The sequence below is a fragment of the Leptonotus elevatus genome, chromosome 11, assembly GCF_054856555.1.
Source record: "Leptonotus elevatus isolate MCC_2025b chromosome 11, RoL_Lele_1.0, whole genome shotgun sequence".
NCBI classification, from domain to species: Eukaryota; Metazoa; Chordata; class Actinopteri; order Syngnathiformes; family Syngnathidae; genus Leptonotus; species Leptonotus elevatus.
Window position 1 is genome coordinate 7,265,480 of NC_141249.1, and position 17,781 is coordinate 7,283,260.

General features: G+C 37.8%; 2 protein-coding genes across 9 annotated transcripts in view; both read left to right on the forward strand.

Annotated features, from left to right (window-relative positions):
• Positions 1 to 4,469, forward strand: part of LOC147165661 (protein FAM163A-like) — a 28,540-nt gene extending 24,071 nt beyond the window's left edge. For 6 of the 7 annotated variants that reach the window (XM_086088213.1, XM_086088210.1, XM_086088211.1 and 3 more), the window contains 2 exons: positions 931 to 1,045; positions 2,808 to 4,469. In XM_086088213.1, coding sequence (XP_085944339.1) covers positions 953 to 1,045; positions 2,808 to 3,206 — 492 coding nt within the window. In that variant the 5' untranslated portion in view covers positions 931 to 952 and the 3' untranslated portion in view covers positions 3,207 to 4,469. Of the gene's footprint in view, positions 1 to 579; positions 780 to 930; positions 1,046 to 2,807 lie in introns of all 7 variants that reach the window. The other variant, XM_086088216.1, reaches the window with a different exon arrangement.
• A 903-nt stretch (positions 4,470 to 5,372) lies between these two features.
• Positions 5,373 to 17,781, forward strand: part of rabgap1l (RAB GTPase activating protein 1-like) — a 90,247-nt gene continuing 77,838 nt past the window's right edge. Inside the window, exons 1-9 of one of the 2 annotated variants that reach the window (XM_086089046.1) lie at positions 5,373 to 5,468; positions 9,035 to 9,249; positions 10,078 to 10,246; positions 10,747 to 10,960; positions 12,254 to 12,428; positions 13,157 to 13,314; positions 13,655 to 13,765; positions 14,940 to 15,006; positions 15,203 to 15,305. In XM_086089046.1, coding sequence (XP_085945172.1) covers positions 9,112 to 9,249; positions 10,078 to 10,246; positions 10,747 to 10,960; positions 12,254 to 12,428; positions 13,157 to 13,314; positions 13,655 to 13,765; positions 14,940 to 15,006; positions 15,203 to 15,305 — 1,135 coding nt within the window. In that variant the 5' untranslated portion in view covers positions 5,373 to 5,468; positions 9,035 to 9,111. Of the gene's footprint in view, positions 5,469 to 7,674; positions 7,697 to 9,034; positions 9,250 to 10,077; positions 10,247 to 10,746; positions 10,961 to 12,253; positions 12,429 to 13,156; positions 13,315 to 13,654; positions 13,766 to 14,939; positions 15,007 to 15,202; positions 15,306 to 17,781 lie in introns of those variants that run through there. The other variant, XM_086089047.1, reaches the window with a different exon arrangement.

Here is a 17,781-nt window from a genome sequence, read left to right on the forward strand (position 1 = left end):
AGGGCACAAACTGATCCCCAACTACCAAATCCACAAATTCCCGGTGGCCATAACATACAGAACATTAAACAATTGTATACAATTATATTTTAATTTAAAAAATGTATTAACATTTTTTAATTATTGTTTTTTATATACATATTTGATTAAAAAATAAAATGCATACAATCAATGGTGGGATGTAAGATCTAAATAAAACAATAGAATAATTTTTGATTATTTAAAAAATATTATTAAAACATGATAAATATGAATAATAATTTTAACTTGCACCATTGAAGTGGTAGGGCACAAACTGATCCCCTAACACCAAATCCACAAATCCCTGCTGGTGCACCTGGTAGCGGTGTTAAGAATAATATCAGACAATAGATATATCAAATGTCCACTATCTATGCAGATATATCGGAGAGAATGAGAGGAGAAGTGTATGCTGCAACTGTACCTGAATAATGCATGGTATAAGTGCAGATGTGAATTGCAAACGGTACATGGTTAAATAATATATAAACAGGATACCATCTATATATAGATCCATCCGTCCATTTTCTATATGGCTTTTGCTCTTTGGGGTTGCAGGTGAGAAGGAGCCTACAACTAGGCAGGCATTCACATTCACACCTTTGGGCAATTTACACTCTTCAAATAATCTGACATGCATGTTTTTGGAATGTGGACGGATGCCAGAGTGCTGTTCAGAAAACCCACACACGCTCAGGAGAACATGCACAATCCACACAGGAAGACCCAAGCCAAGATTTTAACCCAGAAACTGTGAGGTAGATGTGCTCATCATAACTTGCAGTTGTAACTGAAACGAGCAAATGAGAAATATAAACAGCTTTGGAAAGCAATAATTAATGCAATAAGCATGTGTGATTGCGCAATCTCTTGTAAACTTGATGTTGTCATTCCTTGTACCTTTGTCAGAGTTTGATGGAGAGCTGGTCGGATGACAGCTGGAACTGTTGTCATAACTGGAGGAATACTGGCCACAGTGATACTTCTGTGTATCATAGCTGTGCTCTGTTACTGTAGACTCCAGGTACACCACATCGTTTTTTTGAGTGTATTTGTATGCCAATGCTATGGAAGTGTGGAACTGCCAATGTGGAATAAACATTTTTTAATGGGCTATGTCATTCGAACTTGACGAGGAAGTCGTTCAAACGTATTGGTAAAACGTAGGCTAAATGCTAACAACGTTACATTATTTCCCATGATACCACGGGGTATTGACTTGCGCATGCGTAATTGTGCACTACAGCTACTTCACAAGACAAGACAAATCTTACCGCCGGTGTAAATTAAACAGAGTTTATAGAAAATGCTGCGAATATTAAATGTTGTTTTGTGCATCGTGGTGCACAATTGTGCATGCGCATGTCAATACCCTGTGGCATTATGGGAATTTTCTTCTTTTTTTTTTTTACATTTTACCAAAGCATTAAAAAAACTTCATCAATACGTTCTCACATACGTTTGAACGACATAGCCCAGTCAAAAACTCCAGTTCCGCGCTTCCTTACAACACAACATGTCCCATAACCTTAAGTACACGAGCACACAAAATGTTAGGTGTGTAATTACCATTAAGAAAACACAGGTCGTTGCCTGAGTTCATACAAGCTAATTAACTTTTCTTTATGCTCAATGCTTAATCTATCATGATAGTTTGAACTGCTCTCCCTCTTAACCGTGAGGCGACTTCCTCGTTAGATAATGATCCTCAAGGAGGTTTTGAAGGACTGTCTAGCTCAAAAAATTGTCAATTTTCTCAGGTTAACGTGTTTTATTGATAATGAACATGAATATTACAAGTCTATGGAGGTAAATGTTTGGCTTGGCAAGGCTGTGCAAAATTCAGAATCCAATGCAATGGATGAATTTGAATTGACCCCACTCCACAGGATGTTGAATTGAATTTCAATTTGATTTACAAGACGTGGAATTGAATTCAATACATCATCACATACCAGTGAGAATGGGATGTATTTCACTCGTGTGCTCCGAACAATACTTGGACGAAACAAGGTATTCTGGGAAATTACGTGCTGTTCTACCATCAAATCAAACAATTGAAAAGTTTTTACAATTTTAATGATCTAATTGATCTGACTAGGCTTGTAATATTAATTAAAAAAACAGAATTACTACACATTATAATTAAGTATTGTGTACATGTACTTGTGTGACTTTACAATTATATTTGTATGAAATTCTTGTTGCAAATAGGCTTATATACTTTTTAATTTTATTGTTAAATGCACTTTAGTTTTGCATTGAGAATTTCATGGAATTTCAATTCCACTGCCTGTAATTCGAATTTGAATTGCAAATGTCCTTCCTGTTTGCCACCTCAGTTAGGTGTCATTCTCAATTCAATTCATACAGCCCTGCACCCTGCCTGGGTTTGCCTTAGGCCCCCAAATGATTAACTACGCCCCTGTTAATGATTTGTAACCTTTTTATTAATAAGTTGAAAATGGTCTCAGAATATTGTAGTGCTGCTCTACACTGAAAATACAGTCAACATAATTAACATTTTACTGAAAAGTTGCAATAAAGATATCAATGCATCTTATATTTGATCACATTAGATTTAGCAGGTACAGTACGGCTTACATAAAACTCCAAATGATTTCATGATTCTAAATCTAAATGCTTGTAAAGTTTAAGAAATCACTTTGTAAAGCTTTTTGAATGTCACCTCGAGAGGATACACTTCTAGTAGTAACAATTCAGACTTCACAAAGAATTTTTGAAATGTCTATGCTGTTATGTGTTTTTGTATGATTTGTGTTCAGTACTACTGCTGTAAGAAGAATGGCTCTGACAGCGGCTCCAACTCTCTGCAACACTTTGAATGCAAAACCTGCAGCGTCTCCGGCCCGGCTGGGACCATCGGCACGCCGCTGTCACTTTCACCCCCCGAACCAGCCGCATCCTCCAAACCCAGGAAAGCCACAGCGGGGCGTCGCCGCTACTGCCCCACCTGCTCCCCGTATGACTCCCCCTTCTTCATCCGAAGCGCCGATGAGATGCGCAACGGAGGCGAGCGCATCACTTACATGCCCACGCACTACGAGAACCAGGCGCTGGCCATGCCGCTGCCCGCCGTGCAGGGACCCCTGCTGAGGGAGGCTCCACGGAGCAGAGCGCCCGATTTCTACACCAACACTCGAGCCATCAGCACAGATGTGTGACACTGCAACGAAGCGCTGAACACAAAGCTGTTATAGGAGGCTTTATCGTGGTGGATTTATTTACTGTACTCATTTCGGTGACCTTTTTTTTGTGGGTGTATGTGCAGTGTATGTTTGTAAGCTACACTGTCATTTGACTGTTATGACTTTATAGACCGAGGGCTATCTGACCTAAATTAGTGTTTACACGACTGCCCAAAACAAGTGTGAGAGGCAGTTATAAAATTCTGGATCTTATTAGTGCATGCTCAAGTTTAAAGGAGGTTTTGTCTCTATGCAAGATGTTTAGAAATGCATTTCAGTCTCACTTCAGCAAATTTGATTTCATCCTCTAACCTTTTTGGCAGATCATCATGAGGATGTGAGGTACACTTAGCAAATAGGAGTGGCTCACTGGTCGTTTAAAGCCCGCTGGTTTGCTTGGTCACTCACTGAGCTTCCATTTTGTGTCTTTATGCGTGTATTTTAAAGACAATTGAAGTATCTTTTATCAGTTGTGGTTTTATAGGACAACATAAGTGGAGGCAGCAACCACATACAGTAGTTAGACCACATACATGAAACGTTACTCTCTGACTGTGTGGTGTGCATTTTCTGCTGGATGTTGCAGGATATATCGACCCACATGCCATTAGTCTTTTACTGACATTGATGCAAATGTTTTTTACAGCAGAGATATGACTCATTTGTGTTTCAGATGGACACGTGCTTGTCATGTGCATGTGTATTTGTGTGTTTTGATGGGGAGAGAGCAATTAACTTTTTTTTTCCTCTCATTGTTGAATCATTAAAATGAATAGTGTTTTTTCTCTTCACTTTTTAGATGCCATAAGTCATTGTTTGTGACCAACAATGTTTCTGTGATAGTCCCAAGTACTGTATACAATTTTTTGTAACACATTTTTCTCAGAATCCACAGCATTTTCCATTATTTTCAGCAGAAAATTACACTTTATTTTTGCATACTTTTTCCAGCCATATACACACAAAAAAAAAACTATTTTTGTTTTATTTTATTTTATTTGTATGATCAAGGGCAAATAGTGTACAGGACACTGGTATAAAGTTATTACTCAAATCAACGTGAAATGTGTTGTGTTTATAAAATCAATACAATATATCAGGACAAACATTTATATAAAGAGTCTATTAAGATGTCATCACTTACTGTATTACCTACTAAATTATTTCAGTAGCTACTAGTTAAACAAAATGAAAAATATTTTCAAATCTTGATCCAGAAATGCATAAGATCAGTAATATTTGACAGTTATACATTTTGACAAATAAAGATTTGTAATTGCTTGGAATGGAAGTGTGTGCTTATTTTCAAACCCACAAAAATCAACTGTTCTGATGAGTAGTCTGAGCGTTAGTGATGAAATTACCCTGAATTGATTTTACTACAGTATTAGTTGCAATATACAATACAATATGTCAGGGCTGGCCAAAAAACATGTTATTTTATCCAGCCCACTGTGCATTTATATAATTTATTTATATATTTATACATGCAAAGAGTCCTGTAATAATGTTTCATTATTTTAGCCATTTCTCCCCAAAATTTAACAATTATACTGTATTTATTCATTTTTTAAAATTCATTAATATTATTGATTTATTTTAGATTATAAAATAAACACATTTTTCATGTTTTTTGTAGGATGTCTGGTCTAATTAAATTAATTGGAATCAGCATGAATGAGAATGAATTATTAAACTGTTTTACACATTTTGCAAACATATTTTAACAGTGTGTAACTTGTAACTTTTTATTTATCTAATCAAATAATAGATTACATCAAGCTAAAATAATTCTCGTTCATAACCTTATTAAATAGTGAATTCGGAGAACGTATTATAATTTTATTTTATTTTTTATATATTTTTTATTGACAGAACACAAATCAACAATTCTGTCACAAATCTTGTCAATAAAACAAATAAAAAAACTACAAAAATATGTATACAAACACTCTGACATTCTAGTTCAATTTATATGACAACCCTAAAATATTTATTTTTTTAAATGACAGACTCCAATTAAACAAACTAGAAAATATTTTCTAAATGTTGTATTATTATTTTATTAATGCTGTGCACATTTAAAATGTGACGTCAAAAAGCGCGCATGCGTGGCAGCACGTGATCTCTACACACGGAAGCGTGCAGTTAGCGCATCGAGTGATCCATCCAGTTTACACATACGATCTTCGCTGAACTCTTGACAGCTAGCAGGGAACTCCTCATCGCTTCAAGCAAGTAAGTTGACAGCTTGTTTGGCAACAAATGCGCTTATTTCACTCACTGTGGGACGTTGTCACACAATAGACAATTAGAATTCCTTATTTATTCTCTTCTGGAGGTCGGTTTGGGTGTTGCTGTGTTGTATGTCGCCCCTCCAAAAAAAGCAGCCAATGTTTTGGACTTCGAGCTGGCTGGCGTTAGCATGGACGTAAGCTAGCATGAAGTAGCCTGCTTGCCACTGCTTGCAACTTCCTGATTTGCCTGCACTCACCTGTCTTCACGGAATGCTGCACATCTGCAGCTCGCCAGCTTTTACACGGGTCTACATCCGGCATTCTCGCGCCGAGGAGAAGTTCAGAGAAGGTAGCTTCAGGCTCGCTAATTGCCTGTATTGTTAACTTGAAGAGCCTCCCCCGATTGATTTGTGCTGAGTGCTCTTCATTTCCAAGTTTGATTGCATCTTCTAATTGTACTGCTAGCTACTGATGATGATGCTAATGATGATGATGATGATGATGATGATGATGATGATGATGATGATGATGATGATGATGATGATGATGATGATGATGATGATGATGATGATGATGATGATGATGATGATGATGATGATGATGATGACGACGACGACGACGACGACACTGAAGTTAAGTCCAGACAAAAAGAAAGTTGCAATAACAGAATACCAGTTAACTTGGCAGAAAACTTTGTTTTAAATGTGAAAATTTGAAAATAACATTTCTCACGTCTTTTTATCCTGAAATTAGTATCAAATGAGAATAAGCACTACAGTGACTGGATTGATGGATGGATGATTTTTCCATTATGTATAATTCACCTAGACTACATGTTAGAATTGTAAAATCATATTTGGCAACACTTAAAAACGTTGAAAAGTTTTTGACGCTTACTTTACACTAATAACACAGAGAAACTGATTGATTTTGTATGTTTATGATTTGAAAAGAAGGTGCACATTGCAATTATCATGCATTTAACTTTGCGCTGTTATTTGCTGACCTGCCTGGTACTGTATCTGGTTGTGCTTGTGGCATATTTTGTGGTTTCGCCTCAGTGCCCAATACAGGTTGTCACAACAATGTCGTCCATTTACCGGTACTGTATGTTGGTAGTCATTCATCTACTGTAAATAGACTACTGTCATCTGTGAGGCGTGAGTGCTTTTTGTTTTTAAATATAGTTCATGTGTCACATAGCAGTTTTCACTTCTTATATTCATCACCCTGTCACCTTCTACAGGATATGCAGTTAAAAAAAAAAAAAAGATCAATGTGTGGATGTTTCTCATAAGGTTCGGTGGCCCACACCCTCTTGTCTAAAGTCAGCTGTGATAGGCTCCAGCATCCCTGCAAGCATCATGAGGGAAGTGCTATAGAAAATGGATGGATGGATCTATCTATCAAGTGTCCATGTGTATGAACTTCAGAGGTGGGATTGTCACTGTTTATGTATTGTCAGCCACAAACCATCTGGATAATGCAGCCCACAGGCGCAGACACACACACCCTCTCTGACGTAATGCAGCCTATTCGTTCAGTATACAGTATTTTGCTCTTGGGCAACTGCCTAGCTTCAAATCACTTAGTACTACACAGTGTTTCCACTTAGTCAGTGATAGTTGGGTTGCAATGTTGTCTGGCAGAGCAGACTAAGGCTTGTAATAACCGGGTGCTAATTTAGACGTTTTCTACCAGGAAGTTCAGTTCAGTTTTGTTTGGTAAAACTCCAATGCAGTGTCTAGAGAGGATGATGACTGCTTTAGGTCTGCAAATAGTGACATCGTCATAATACTGCATTGCTGACAACACAGTTATGGATTAAAGAAAGAGTACCACTGGGAGATAGTGGATACGATTTCATTTCTTAGCATGTTCTAAATGGAGCAATTGTTTGGAATACACTTTGCAATTTGTGACTGCATTAAACTGAGTAGAAGTGTCCTGCTTAGTAGAAATGGGGTTATTGTTATTTGTATGCGTTACACGCAGGATGCCATTATTGGACTACCAACAATAAATATAGCCATTATACCAGCGATGTAACATGAAATGCTGAGTCTGCACTATATTGGTGTCATAAAGTATGTCAAGTGTGACATACTTGTGTATTTGAGCTAATATATTATTATGTACTGTAACTACTGTAGTTGGCTGACACTTTCCCAACATTTGCTGTTGCTATCTGTTTGTCATCTGGTTAGATTCTCCATGCCCATCGCTTCAGTAAGTGACCCATTATTATCTGCCTGGCTTGTTCATGCTACTTGCTATAATTCAATAAGTATGATTGGAGCACATGATTCACTTGCTGTTCTTGTGTGTGTCTCGTTTATGTTTGTGAATGTCTGAATATCAATCGTCATGCTGTGCGTAAATGAAATCATGTGTCTGGAATGCATGAAAGCGTCTTTTTTTTTTTTTTTTTTTGCAATACACTGTAACTGACTTAATTTGAGTAAAGCTTTTCAGAGAATGATGAAACAAATAAACACATAAACAAAATGTAATTTCGATAGATAGACAGATAGTAGGATCACAAGATCTGTGGATGTATTTTTGTACTCTTAGGAATGTAGCCATTGTGTTTAAAACAAGTCTACACCTTATGGGTGTACAGTATATCACAGTGTAACTACAGGACATGTATATTATCACAATATTTTGCCCACTATATTCGTCATACCACTCCACACTGTTAATCAATACGAAAGCTATGATGCATGTCTGACTAACTGAAGATGCTAACTAGGGGTGGGAACCTTTGACTGTCTCACAATTCGATTTGATTCCGATTTTTGGGTCTCCGATTCGATTCAGAAATGTTTTTGATTCAAAATGATTTGATTGACAATGATTTCTGCTTCAATTTATAGATGTGCAAAGTAAGAATCGTCATGATCTACTCCAGTCTGACTCGCTAATGCTAATTAGCGCGCTACTCACGGCACTCTTATCACTCAAAAGAACGGCTATTCATACCAAACGCTTCAGGAATGTATACAGACAAGCATGTTAACATTACTCACCGGCATATGCTCTTCCTACGCTGCAAAAAAACAACAACAACTTTTATTGGAATAACTTGGTTGTGACTTTTTCCTTCTACTCTCTAATGTGGCTACAACTTAACAGTGTATCAGACTACGTGGAACCACACTGCCCCCAAGTGGCCAAACCGTGTACAACATGAACAGCGCGCCCAATAAAGGCACACGCAAACAAGGGCAATACAGTATAAAATAATTTAAATAAACTCGATTTTGGGACATTTAAAATCGATTCTGAATCGTACTAAATGAGAATCGAATTTTGGCACATCTGTAATGCTAACTATAAGTCTTACGCATACAACGAACCAACATGAATGCTTTTTTTTTCATACTGTAATATTTTTTCTGCTTTTATACTTTAACTTGGTTTGTTTAGTTGGTTATACGACATTTCATTTGAAAAGTGCCACATGTATAGACCCATAATTGTTTTTGTTTTTTTAAAGGCTTCTTTTTTAACAGTCAACATAAATCAATTTTTAGTTGTAACGCAACCTTATTTTGTACCCAGAACTGGCTGAGTTGTGGAGAAAAGGGGAGAAATTCAAGTCTGGTCTCCCCTGCGCTTCATGAGAAGAAGAATCAGCCATGGATGACAACTCTTCTCTGCACAAAGTCAGCAGTTCCACAGAGTCAGTGGCCACCGTCACCAGTGAGGAGTTTGTTTTGGTACAGCCTGGTGCTTCCGAGTCACCTCAAGGCTCTGAGGGAAAACCCAAGCTCAAGGTCAGAAATACATCTCACCAGGCATATATATACTAACTAATCAATCCATGATCGTCTCGACCACATTAATTAGATTTCTAAAAAATAAGCTTTTGGCAAACATAGTGGATGTTGCTGACTGCATTCATTGTTTCACTTTGGCAAAATGGAGCAGGTAAAACACCATGTCAACCCCGTCTTGATTTTTATTTTACTTTATATTTAACCAAAGACATCAACAATGGGCTTATTTATTTATTTATTCTGTGTAATTTAAATTTGAGCTTTTTTAACGTTCTCCTCTTTGGCCGTTAACCTGAAAGTTGCAGGAAAAATAATAAATGCAGCATAATAAATAACAAATTGAGGAAAAGAGGCCATGACTGAATACAGTTATAAGTTAAGTGAGCATTTATTTGTCCCACAGTGGATACATTTGGAATTTGCACTTTGGATTGATCAATAATTTGTTATTCTCTGAAAACACACTTCAATTTGAAATTCGGTAATAAACAATTCAATCAAATTGCGTATGATGATGGCATCGTTTTTCCAAATGTCTGTTTTCAGTGACCTGAATGTATTTTCAGTAAAGCCATCTATCTATACTGCTTGTCCTCATTAAGGTTGCTTTTGAGCGGGGCCAGAGGTGGACGTTTTGTGTGTAGATGAAAGGCTAAAACCAAATAAAAATACTCTTCTTAAAAAAAACTATTGTGTTCATGTTGACACGGCCATAGTAGCAACATAAAAAGTAAACATTCACACAATACAGGAAGCACCCTGCTCTTCTGCATGCTCTGTTTTCTCCTCCCTTTTCTTTGATATTCACGGTCCTTCTTTTGCCAGATGTCTTGGAACGGAAGTGAGCAGCTGGAGAAAGCAATGGAGGAGGTGCTGGATGATGATGATGATGATGACGATGATGATGATGATGTGAAGGTGGAGAAGAGTAACGTGGAAAAAATGGAGAAGCACAGCAACCCAGAAGTCCGAGTCCCGGAGCTCCAACCACCAGGTAGTGTTTAGCTGCAGGTGTTTGTGGTCGGTTGTTGCACGACTGTCATGGCTTCAGATACGCAAACAACAGCACCATTAGCGCTGCTGCTTCCCTACTGCTGAGTAAACCGAGAGGAAATGGTAAGAGTAATGTCAAATAAAAGCCAGTCAGCAGTGGATGTTCTTCTGCTGTGCTCATTGTTCTGCTTCCTGTTTGTGAAGCTTGAAAGAACGACTCTGTGCCATTCTCTCTTTTGTTTTCATCTTTACATTTTTGCCATTTGGGCTCACCCGTTGTCTGCTCTTTCTTCATGAGTGCACAAGTGTTTTGTTGAGATAGAAAACCGGGAGTTCACATACTTGGTTCACATAATATTGCGATGGCATCACGGCCCCAAAGTAGTCATTTGTAAATTGAACTCACATTTGGCAATTGGTTCGAGTGTGGGCTGAATAAACTGATACCAGACATTGAATGTAAAAACAATAATCAAACTCAGCTTTTATGTCCACCGCCAGAGGTATCGTCACCTTGTCCAGCACCGGCCAGCCCCACAAGCCAAGAGGAAGACAGTGTGCAATTCAACAAGCTGTCCTACTTGGGCTGCACTTGGGTCAAAGCACCTCGTAATGAAGCTGAAGCACAGAAGGCGATGACTACCTTGCGGGCTGAGAGCGCCATTCCCATTCCCATCACCTTGCATGTACCCTGTGGACCAGAAGGCTCTGTGAGGTAAGGCATTTTGTGAAAGAAAAACAACTCAAATCACAAAAACTTCAACCTCCACATGACCTCCGCCAAGGAAGTTTTGTTTCTACTGTTAATTTTTATTTTCTAGTTAGCAGGAAATAAAATAGGTAATGGATTTCTGTAGAGTGTGGCATAGATAAAGGAAGACACCAGATTGTTTTTGATTTATGTTTGTCAACATTAAGGAGCATTTGAGTATGCTTTTATATTCAGATAAGTTCATCTTAATGACAGAAGCAATATGTACAGTATATGCATTAAAGGTGTGCAGTTTGGTGCTAATCCAAATTAGGAGGTCTGTTTTGGATATATGAATGCGGTGGTGTGTGGTAATTAAGCTTTTACTTATTTAATTTTCAGAGCTGTCAAATGATAAATTTTTTCAATCAGATTAATCACATTTTAGAATTTTGATTAATTATGATTAATCACTTAATTGAAAATACTTTTTTATCAACATTTTATTTAAAAAAAGCAACTGTTATGTGTTAATGAACGGTCTTCAACTTTTTTTAAATCCACTGCACACTCTCATCCTCCTCTTTTTCTAATCAGTTAATGACTTGCATAATTTAAAATGAAAAAAAAAATACCCCAGTAGTTTGACATGAACAAATATTCTGAATGTCATACGCATACATTTACTTAATTCTTTACTTTGATGCATGTAGATATTGCACAAACACAACCTGTGCTACCTTTAACCTAACCATCCGCTGTCAAGTTGAAAGATCATCTGCGGTAAAAATTAATAGTGTCATTAATCTGCGTTAGTACATGATGAATGCACATGATTAATGCGATCTTTTTTTGTGATTAATCAGTGAGTTAACGCTTTTTTTATGGCATATGAAAAATGGTTGCATGAGCAGAAATGAACTCCTGAGTCTTGTCCCTGTTGCCTCTCATTTTTTCTGCGCATCCTATCCGCCACACTGCAGTCATCGTTATATACAGCAGTGCTGCTGTTCTGCACGTGCCTTTCAGACACGGTATTTCAAGATTCAAAGTCAGCCATTACAATTCGTCTCTGGTTTGATACAGGAAATCAAAGTGTGTGTGCTTATTTAATCTATTTACATCTACTACTCCCGGAAGATGGATCTGGGTGAGGCTGCTGAGTTAATCAGCTTCCACATCTGTTTGTGTTTTGTTGTTGTTGTATGCCCTGTCACTTGTATGCATTTTACTACACTGAGTATATTCAACCTTACTGAGATCATTTCACTCCTGTAAGTCTTCTGTGTAAATTAATCTCTTAATAACTTTCTGCAGGGTTGTGGACCAGGCATCGGGTACAGAGATTTGTTCCTTCCCCATTTACAAAGTTTTGTTTTGTGCTCGTGGACGGGACGGTTCTGTGGAAAGCGACTGCTTTTGCTTCACTGAGAGTTATCGGAGCTCTGAAGATTTCCAAATTCACGTCTTCTCCTGCCACATCAAAGAGGCGGTATGTTTGAATTACACACACGGCAGCCATGCACTGATTTGATCCCTTAACGAAACATGCATCTTTCATACAAGAGGTTCACCTTGAGTGCCAGCTGCATTTATTTTGGTGACAAACCCACTTAGTCCAAGCGGTAAGACAGATGACTACATGACAACAAGCGTATAAAGGATAAAGGTCCTCGAATATCCATCTAGAGGCAGGCAGGGTATACCCTGAGCTGCCCGCCAACAAATTGCAGAGCACAAACAACATTTACAATATTAATTTTATAATCTATAGTGAATGTCAGTAAACACATTGTTATTGTTATTATGTATGCCTTTGCCAAAGCCAGTTTTAACCAATTTGCAAAGCAACCGAATTATTGGTGATGATGTTTCACATTTTAAGTATTTGTATTACAGTCCTACTGCAGGTACACTATTAAACCAGCAGATGGCCCTGTTTCTCTCAATTGGCATCTCATTTGCTCTTGTGCTATTTTGTATGTTATAACCACATATTTCACAAATTGGCATTCTCATCTCCAACTACTTGATAATGCTTTTTACTCTCCATTCTTTGTCCCATTTTTTTATACCCGCTGCTTTGTCTTCTTCATCACTCTTAGTCTTTGCAAAGCACTTTGTCTACCTCACTACCTCACCTGTTCCTCTCATGCTCATATAGTTGTGTCCAAATAATGTTAATTTACTTGTGATCTTCTCTTACCCTTTTTCATGTAGGTCAGTCGAATCTTGTACAGCTTCTCCACAGCCTTCCGCCGCTCTTCGCGTCCGACCGATATCAGAGACACGCCACTGCTGAGTCCTCTTGACAGTGACCTCTTTATTTTTACTGTCTCTCTGGAGATTAAGGAAGATGACGGCAAGGGAAATTTTAGGTATATGTCAAGTATAAACATAAATACAGACTTGCACTTAGTAGCATTTGATGTGATTAAATCATTAGCTTTTGATGATTCAGCATAATCATTTTTACAATATTGCTATTGGTAAAGAAATGACATTGTTTCTTGTTTATATGCAGGAAGGCAGAAAAGGAAAAACATTGTCTTTTGTTGCAACTCCATTTTTATAGTGGGAGATTCATTTGCATTTTGTACTTTCATCTGTCCTCTTCTCATGCCTGACTTGCCTTTACTGCAAAATGCAATACTGTGTGACAGGAGGTTGTAGGTTTATGTTTAATAATCTGGTCTTTCGCTCTCTTTTTCTTCACAGTCCAGTCCCCAAGGACAGAGACAAATTGTACTACAAGCTGCGGCAGAGTGTTCAGAAGAAAGTTGTGATTACAGTACAGCAAATTAGCAACAAAGAGCTCGTCATTGAGAGGTGAGAGGCAGCCTTATAAAACCAATGTGTCAGCTTCACTTGAAAGGTAATAGGCGTGGCAATTACCGCAATTTCTCGAGAATAGTATGCACCTGTGTATTTTACAGTGATAGCCCAAATCAGTTTGGCAATCTCTGTCCTTGATTTAAATGTTAGGACAAACAAATGAGCTGATACCAATTTTTAGGTGTAGGTGAAAAGCCTCTAGTGAAAATAATGGGAGGCAACGGTTTTGTTTTATGTCTCGTCAAATGTCAGCGATTTAAGAACAACTGTATGCTTGCCTCCCTATCAAAATGAATTATGCTTGACCAAAGCCTGGCAACCTCTCATGGAAGAATCTGTGATCAATTTCCTGTCCTTGGGTGGTTCTATGTATGAATAACAATAAAACAGATAACTTAAGTTGTTTTAAAGCGCATCGCCAAAAATAATATAATTCCACAACAGAATACTGTTCTGTGTGCTTGAACCAATTCCCGCAACTTCCCGCAGCCCTCTTTATTGCACTCATACACTGAGCCTGCATGCAACCAAAGAACTAGGTCATCTTCACCCCCCTTAGTTTGCCTTCCCAGTCACTTACCTCCAATTTCCCCACCAGTAGACACCTGCACTTTTATTTTCTCATCCAGTGGACGTTTGTATTTGCCTTTTTGTTTGCATCTTGTACAGTACACTGTATGTATTATTAGTGTATCCCTCGGCATAGTCCAAAAACATCTCTACTGTTATCTATGGATATTACTTGTTTACTGTGAATCCAACTTGAAAGTCATTGATCAATATGCTTGAATTGAGCTTTGTATTCAAAACTGTCTCTGAGATGTTATGCAAATTTGACATATTCCCATGCTAACCACTGGATGGCACCCCAAACTAGAACTACATTACTGTACCTTATGGACATTGCAACTCATGAGGATAAAATGCTGTTTGAGATTGATTTAATGCATTACTGTAATTAGGATATGGTTAGGGACAAGGAAATTGATGGACTGCATTGGTTAAAACAAAAAGAAAGTTTGTGACACTTCCGTTGCTTTAACTGATATGCTGTGAAAGCACAGTGATGTTAAAATAGTGGATAAAGAAATACATAATAATAAAAGAATAATACCAATTGTTTTTTAATTATTTGAACATGTGTAAAGCTCCTGTGTCTTCTTGCTAGGTGTTTTGGAATGCTTCTGAGTCCAGGCCAGAAGGTTAGCAATAGCGACATGCACCTGCTAGACATGGTGAGTACAAGTGAATCATGTACTGCATCTTTTAATTACCGTACGAGGTGTCGACTATTGAATGATACTGTCTCCTACAACTGCACAGTATATTTTTTATACTGTGTATTTGACAACGCAAATCATTGCAGTCAGTTTAATAAACATACACTTGATATTAAATAAACATATATTTTATTATCTGTTACCTGGCCAGGAGTCGATGGGGAAGACCTCTGATGGGAAGTCCTATGTGATCACAGGAATATGGAACCCCAATATTGCAGCCTTCCAGCCCCTCAATGAAGACACTCCGAAAGGTTTGACTATTATTTGATTATTTTTTTCCGCACATTTAACATATTACACACTAATGTTTTTTTTACATTTTTGATTCTTGATTCAAACTTTCATGACTGCCTGTATCATGTATGTGATGTACAGTTATTATGTGTCATGCTTTCCACGTTTGTCTGCCATGCCCACTGTCACAGAGATTTTTCCGCCCACAACTCTGTTCAAATTGTATAATGTTATGCTTTGGAGGTCTGTAACAGTTCCTGAGAAATGAGTATAGACTAAAAACTGTATCACTTTGTTAATTTTAAAGCTGCATTAAGGGAGTTAAAATATTAAAATGACTGATTTTTACACATCGATATGCAGAAGCAACGACCTGATGTGTAGAGCAAGCCCTAACGTGTTTACAACAACTGCGTCGAAAATGGAGGCATTAGGCGCTAAGAATGTGACCTTATGCGCGCTCCCGTCTCCGGGTAGAGTTTCCAATTATTTTAGTTTTTTTCACTTCCGCCTTGTTTTAATAATTTTTTTTGCGTGATTTGAATGTATTGCTGGAATGCTAAAAAAATCAAATAAAAAGAAAAGTTTCCCACTTCTGCGCCATAACGCATAGAAGAGGTGCTCACCCTGAGACACTTGGGATAAACAACACAACTGCAAGCTTTTACATTGAGGAGCAGTGACAGTTGGCTTCCTTTCTACTGAGAAGGTAAGATATGATAACAACTATACAATAAAGTAAGATGTAAACAATAATGATGACAAATGGTGGAAATCAAAAGTTAATATTGCTTATGAGCGTTGTAAATGTGATCTAGAGGACATGCTCAGTGTATGACTGATACATAAGTGTATCCATGTTGCATATTCTGTTGTCTGCATTCTGGTGTCCGAGTGTTTAGTGTAGGCATCGCACGTCTCGCAGGGGAGAAGGGACTTGTAGGCAGCTACGTGTTGTTGTTAGGGCGTGTGCTAATACGGCTCGCGGTTTAGTTTTTTGTTTGTCCGGCGTCGGCCGCGGCCAACAAGCTACTACTAGCCGGTTGTGTGAAGACAAATAAAAAGGGGAGATTGGCAACCACGTCTGCTGGCAGCATTCTTGTGAGACGTCACAGTAGTGTTTGCAACTTCAGCGTCTTTCCAGTCAACAGTTTATATAAACAGAACAGACACACGTTTCCAATGCTTTCAAGAATACGTTTGAAATAAACTTCATTTTTAGTTGCTTGATTTGATGTATTATGAGGAACAAATGAATTTAAGCTTTATTGTGTATTTGAACTACAGTATCATGGCCTAAAATATTACTAGATAATAATAAATTCCTTGCAAGCAATTGGACTATATCACGGTATAAAATTTGATTATCTGTGCAAGCAATTTATTCAGAATTGCTCTATCATTGTCTTATCATTATCTTTCTATCATTCTATAAGTTTAAATCATCTTTGCTAGTCTGTAAATAGTGGCCTCTTGCCGGAGGAGTTTCTGTTCGCTCGTGCTCGTACAGATCTGCGCGGCTCATGCACGAGCATCATGGAGGCTGCATTTACACTTTATTCCAGAAGTGGCAGTCGTGTGTAAAAAAGTTTCAAACTTGATTAATGCAGCTTTAAAGCTGGAGGTATAGCATTGCTGAATTTATGTAGTTTAGATGACACATTATGGTGTCATAAACAATTGTGGGATGCTTGGTGGGACATTACATTCTATGATGGTGTTTTTTTCCTGTATCATATTTTTGAGAAACTTTAGCATTTTAGAAATAGTTTTGTCATTGCAATTATATAATGGAAAATGTAGTGGTCATGTTTAATGGTTGTGTGCAACAGATTATCCATGCGTTATTGGGTTGTACACAGTGCTTAGATTTGACCTGGAATGTAACATTTGTTATTATTTGATGTACAGCTTAGTCTTGTGTCATTCAAGCCTTCTGACCCGTAGCTTTTCAAAGCTTGGCAGAACCTTTTCCTGCACAGGCATGAACACATTGACAAGCAGCTGTGGATACTCACTCATGTGAGAAACTCAATTAAACGCAGCAGTTGGAGATAAAAAAGAAAAGAAAAAAGATTCACTTCAGAATGTGAGACTACAGGATTTTTATTAAAAATTCTATATGCAAAACATCTGCAATTATAATTAGTTTGAGTTTTTTTTTAAAGCACTTTCTGTAACAAGTTAAGAAAACTAAACTGCCCAAATGACCTGCTTACCTTCTAATAAAGGAAAACTCTTCCCCCAGCCTCAAAGGCCTTATACAGTACATGTTGGGGAGGCACACAGACAGACAAGCTATTCACAGGCAATGCAGTCTTCAACCAACTTTATTTGCATGGCTGATGTGTCTAGACAGCCCCGACAGGCTCGGGGAGAACATGACAACACAGGATGACCCAAAGCCAGACAACAAAGTCAGATCCAAAAACTTCTTGCCATGTGATTAGTCACCGTACTGCTGCTGTGCCGCAATTAATCATTTCAATTTTG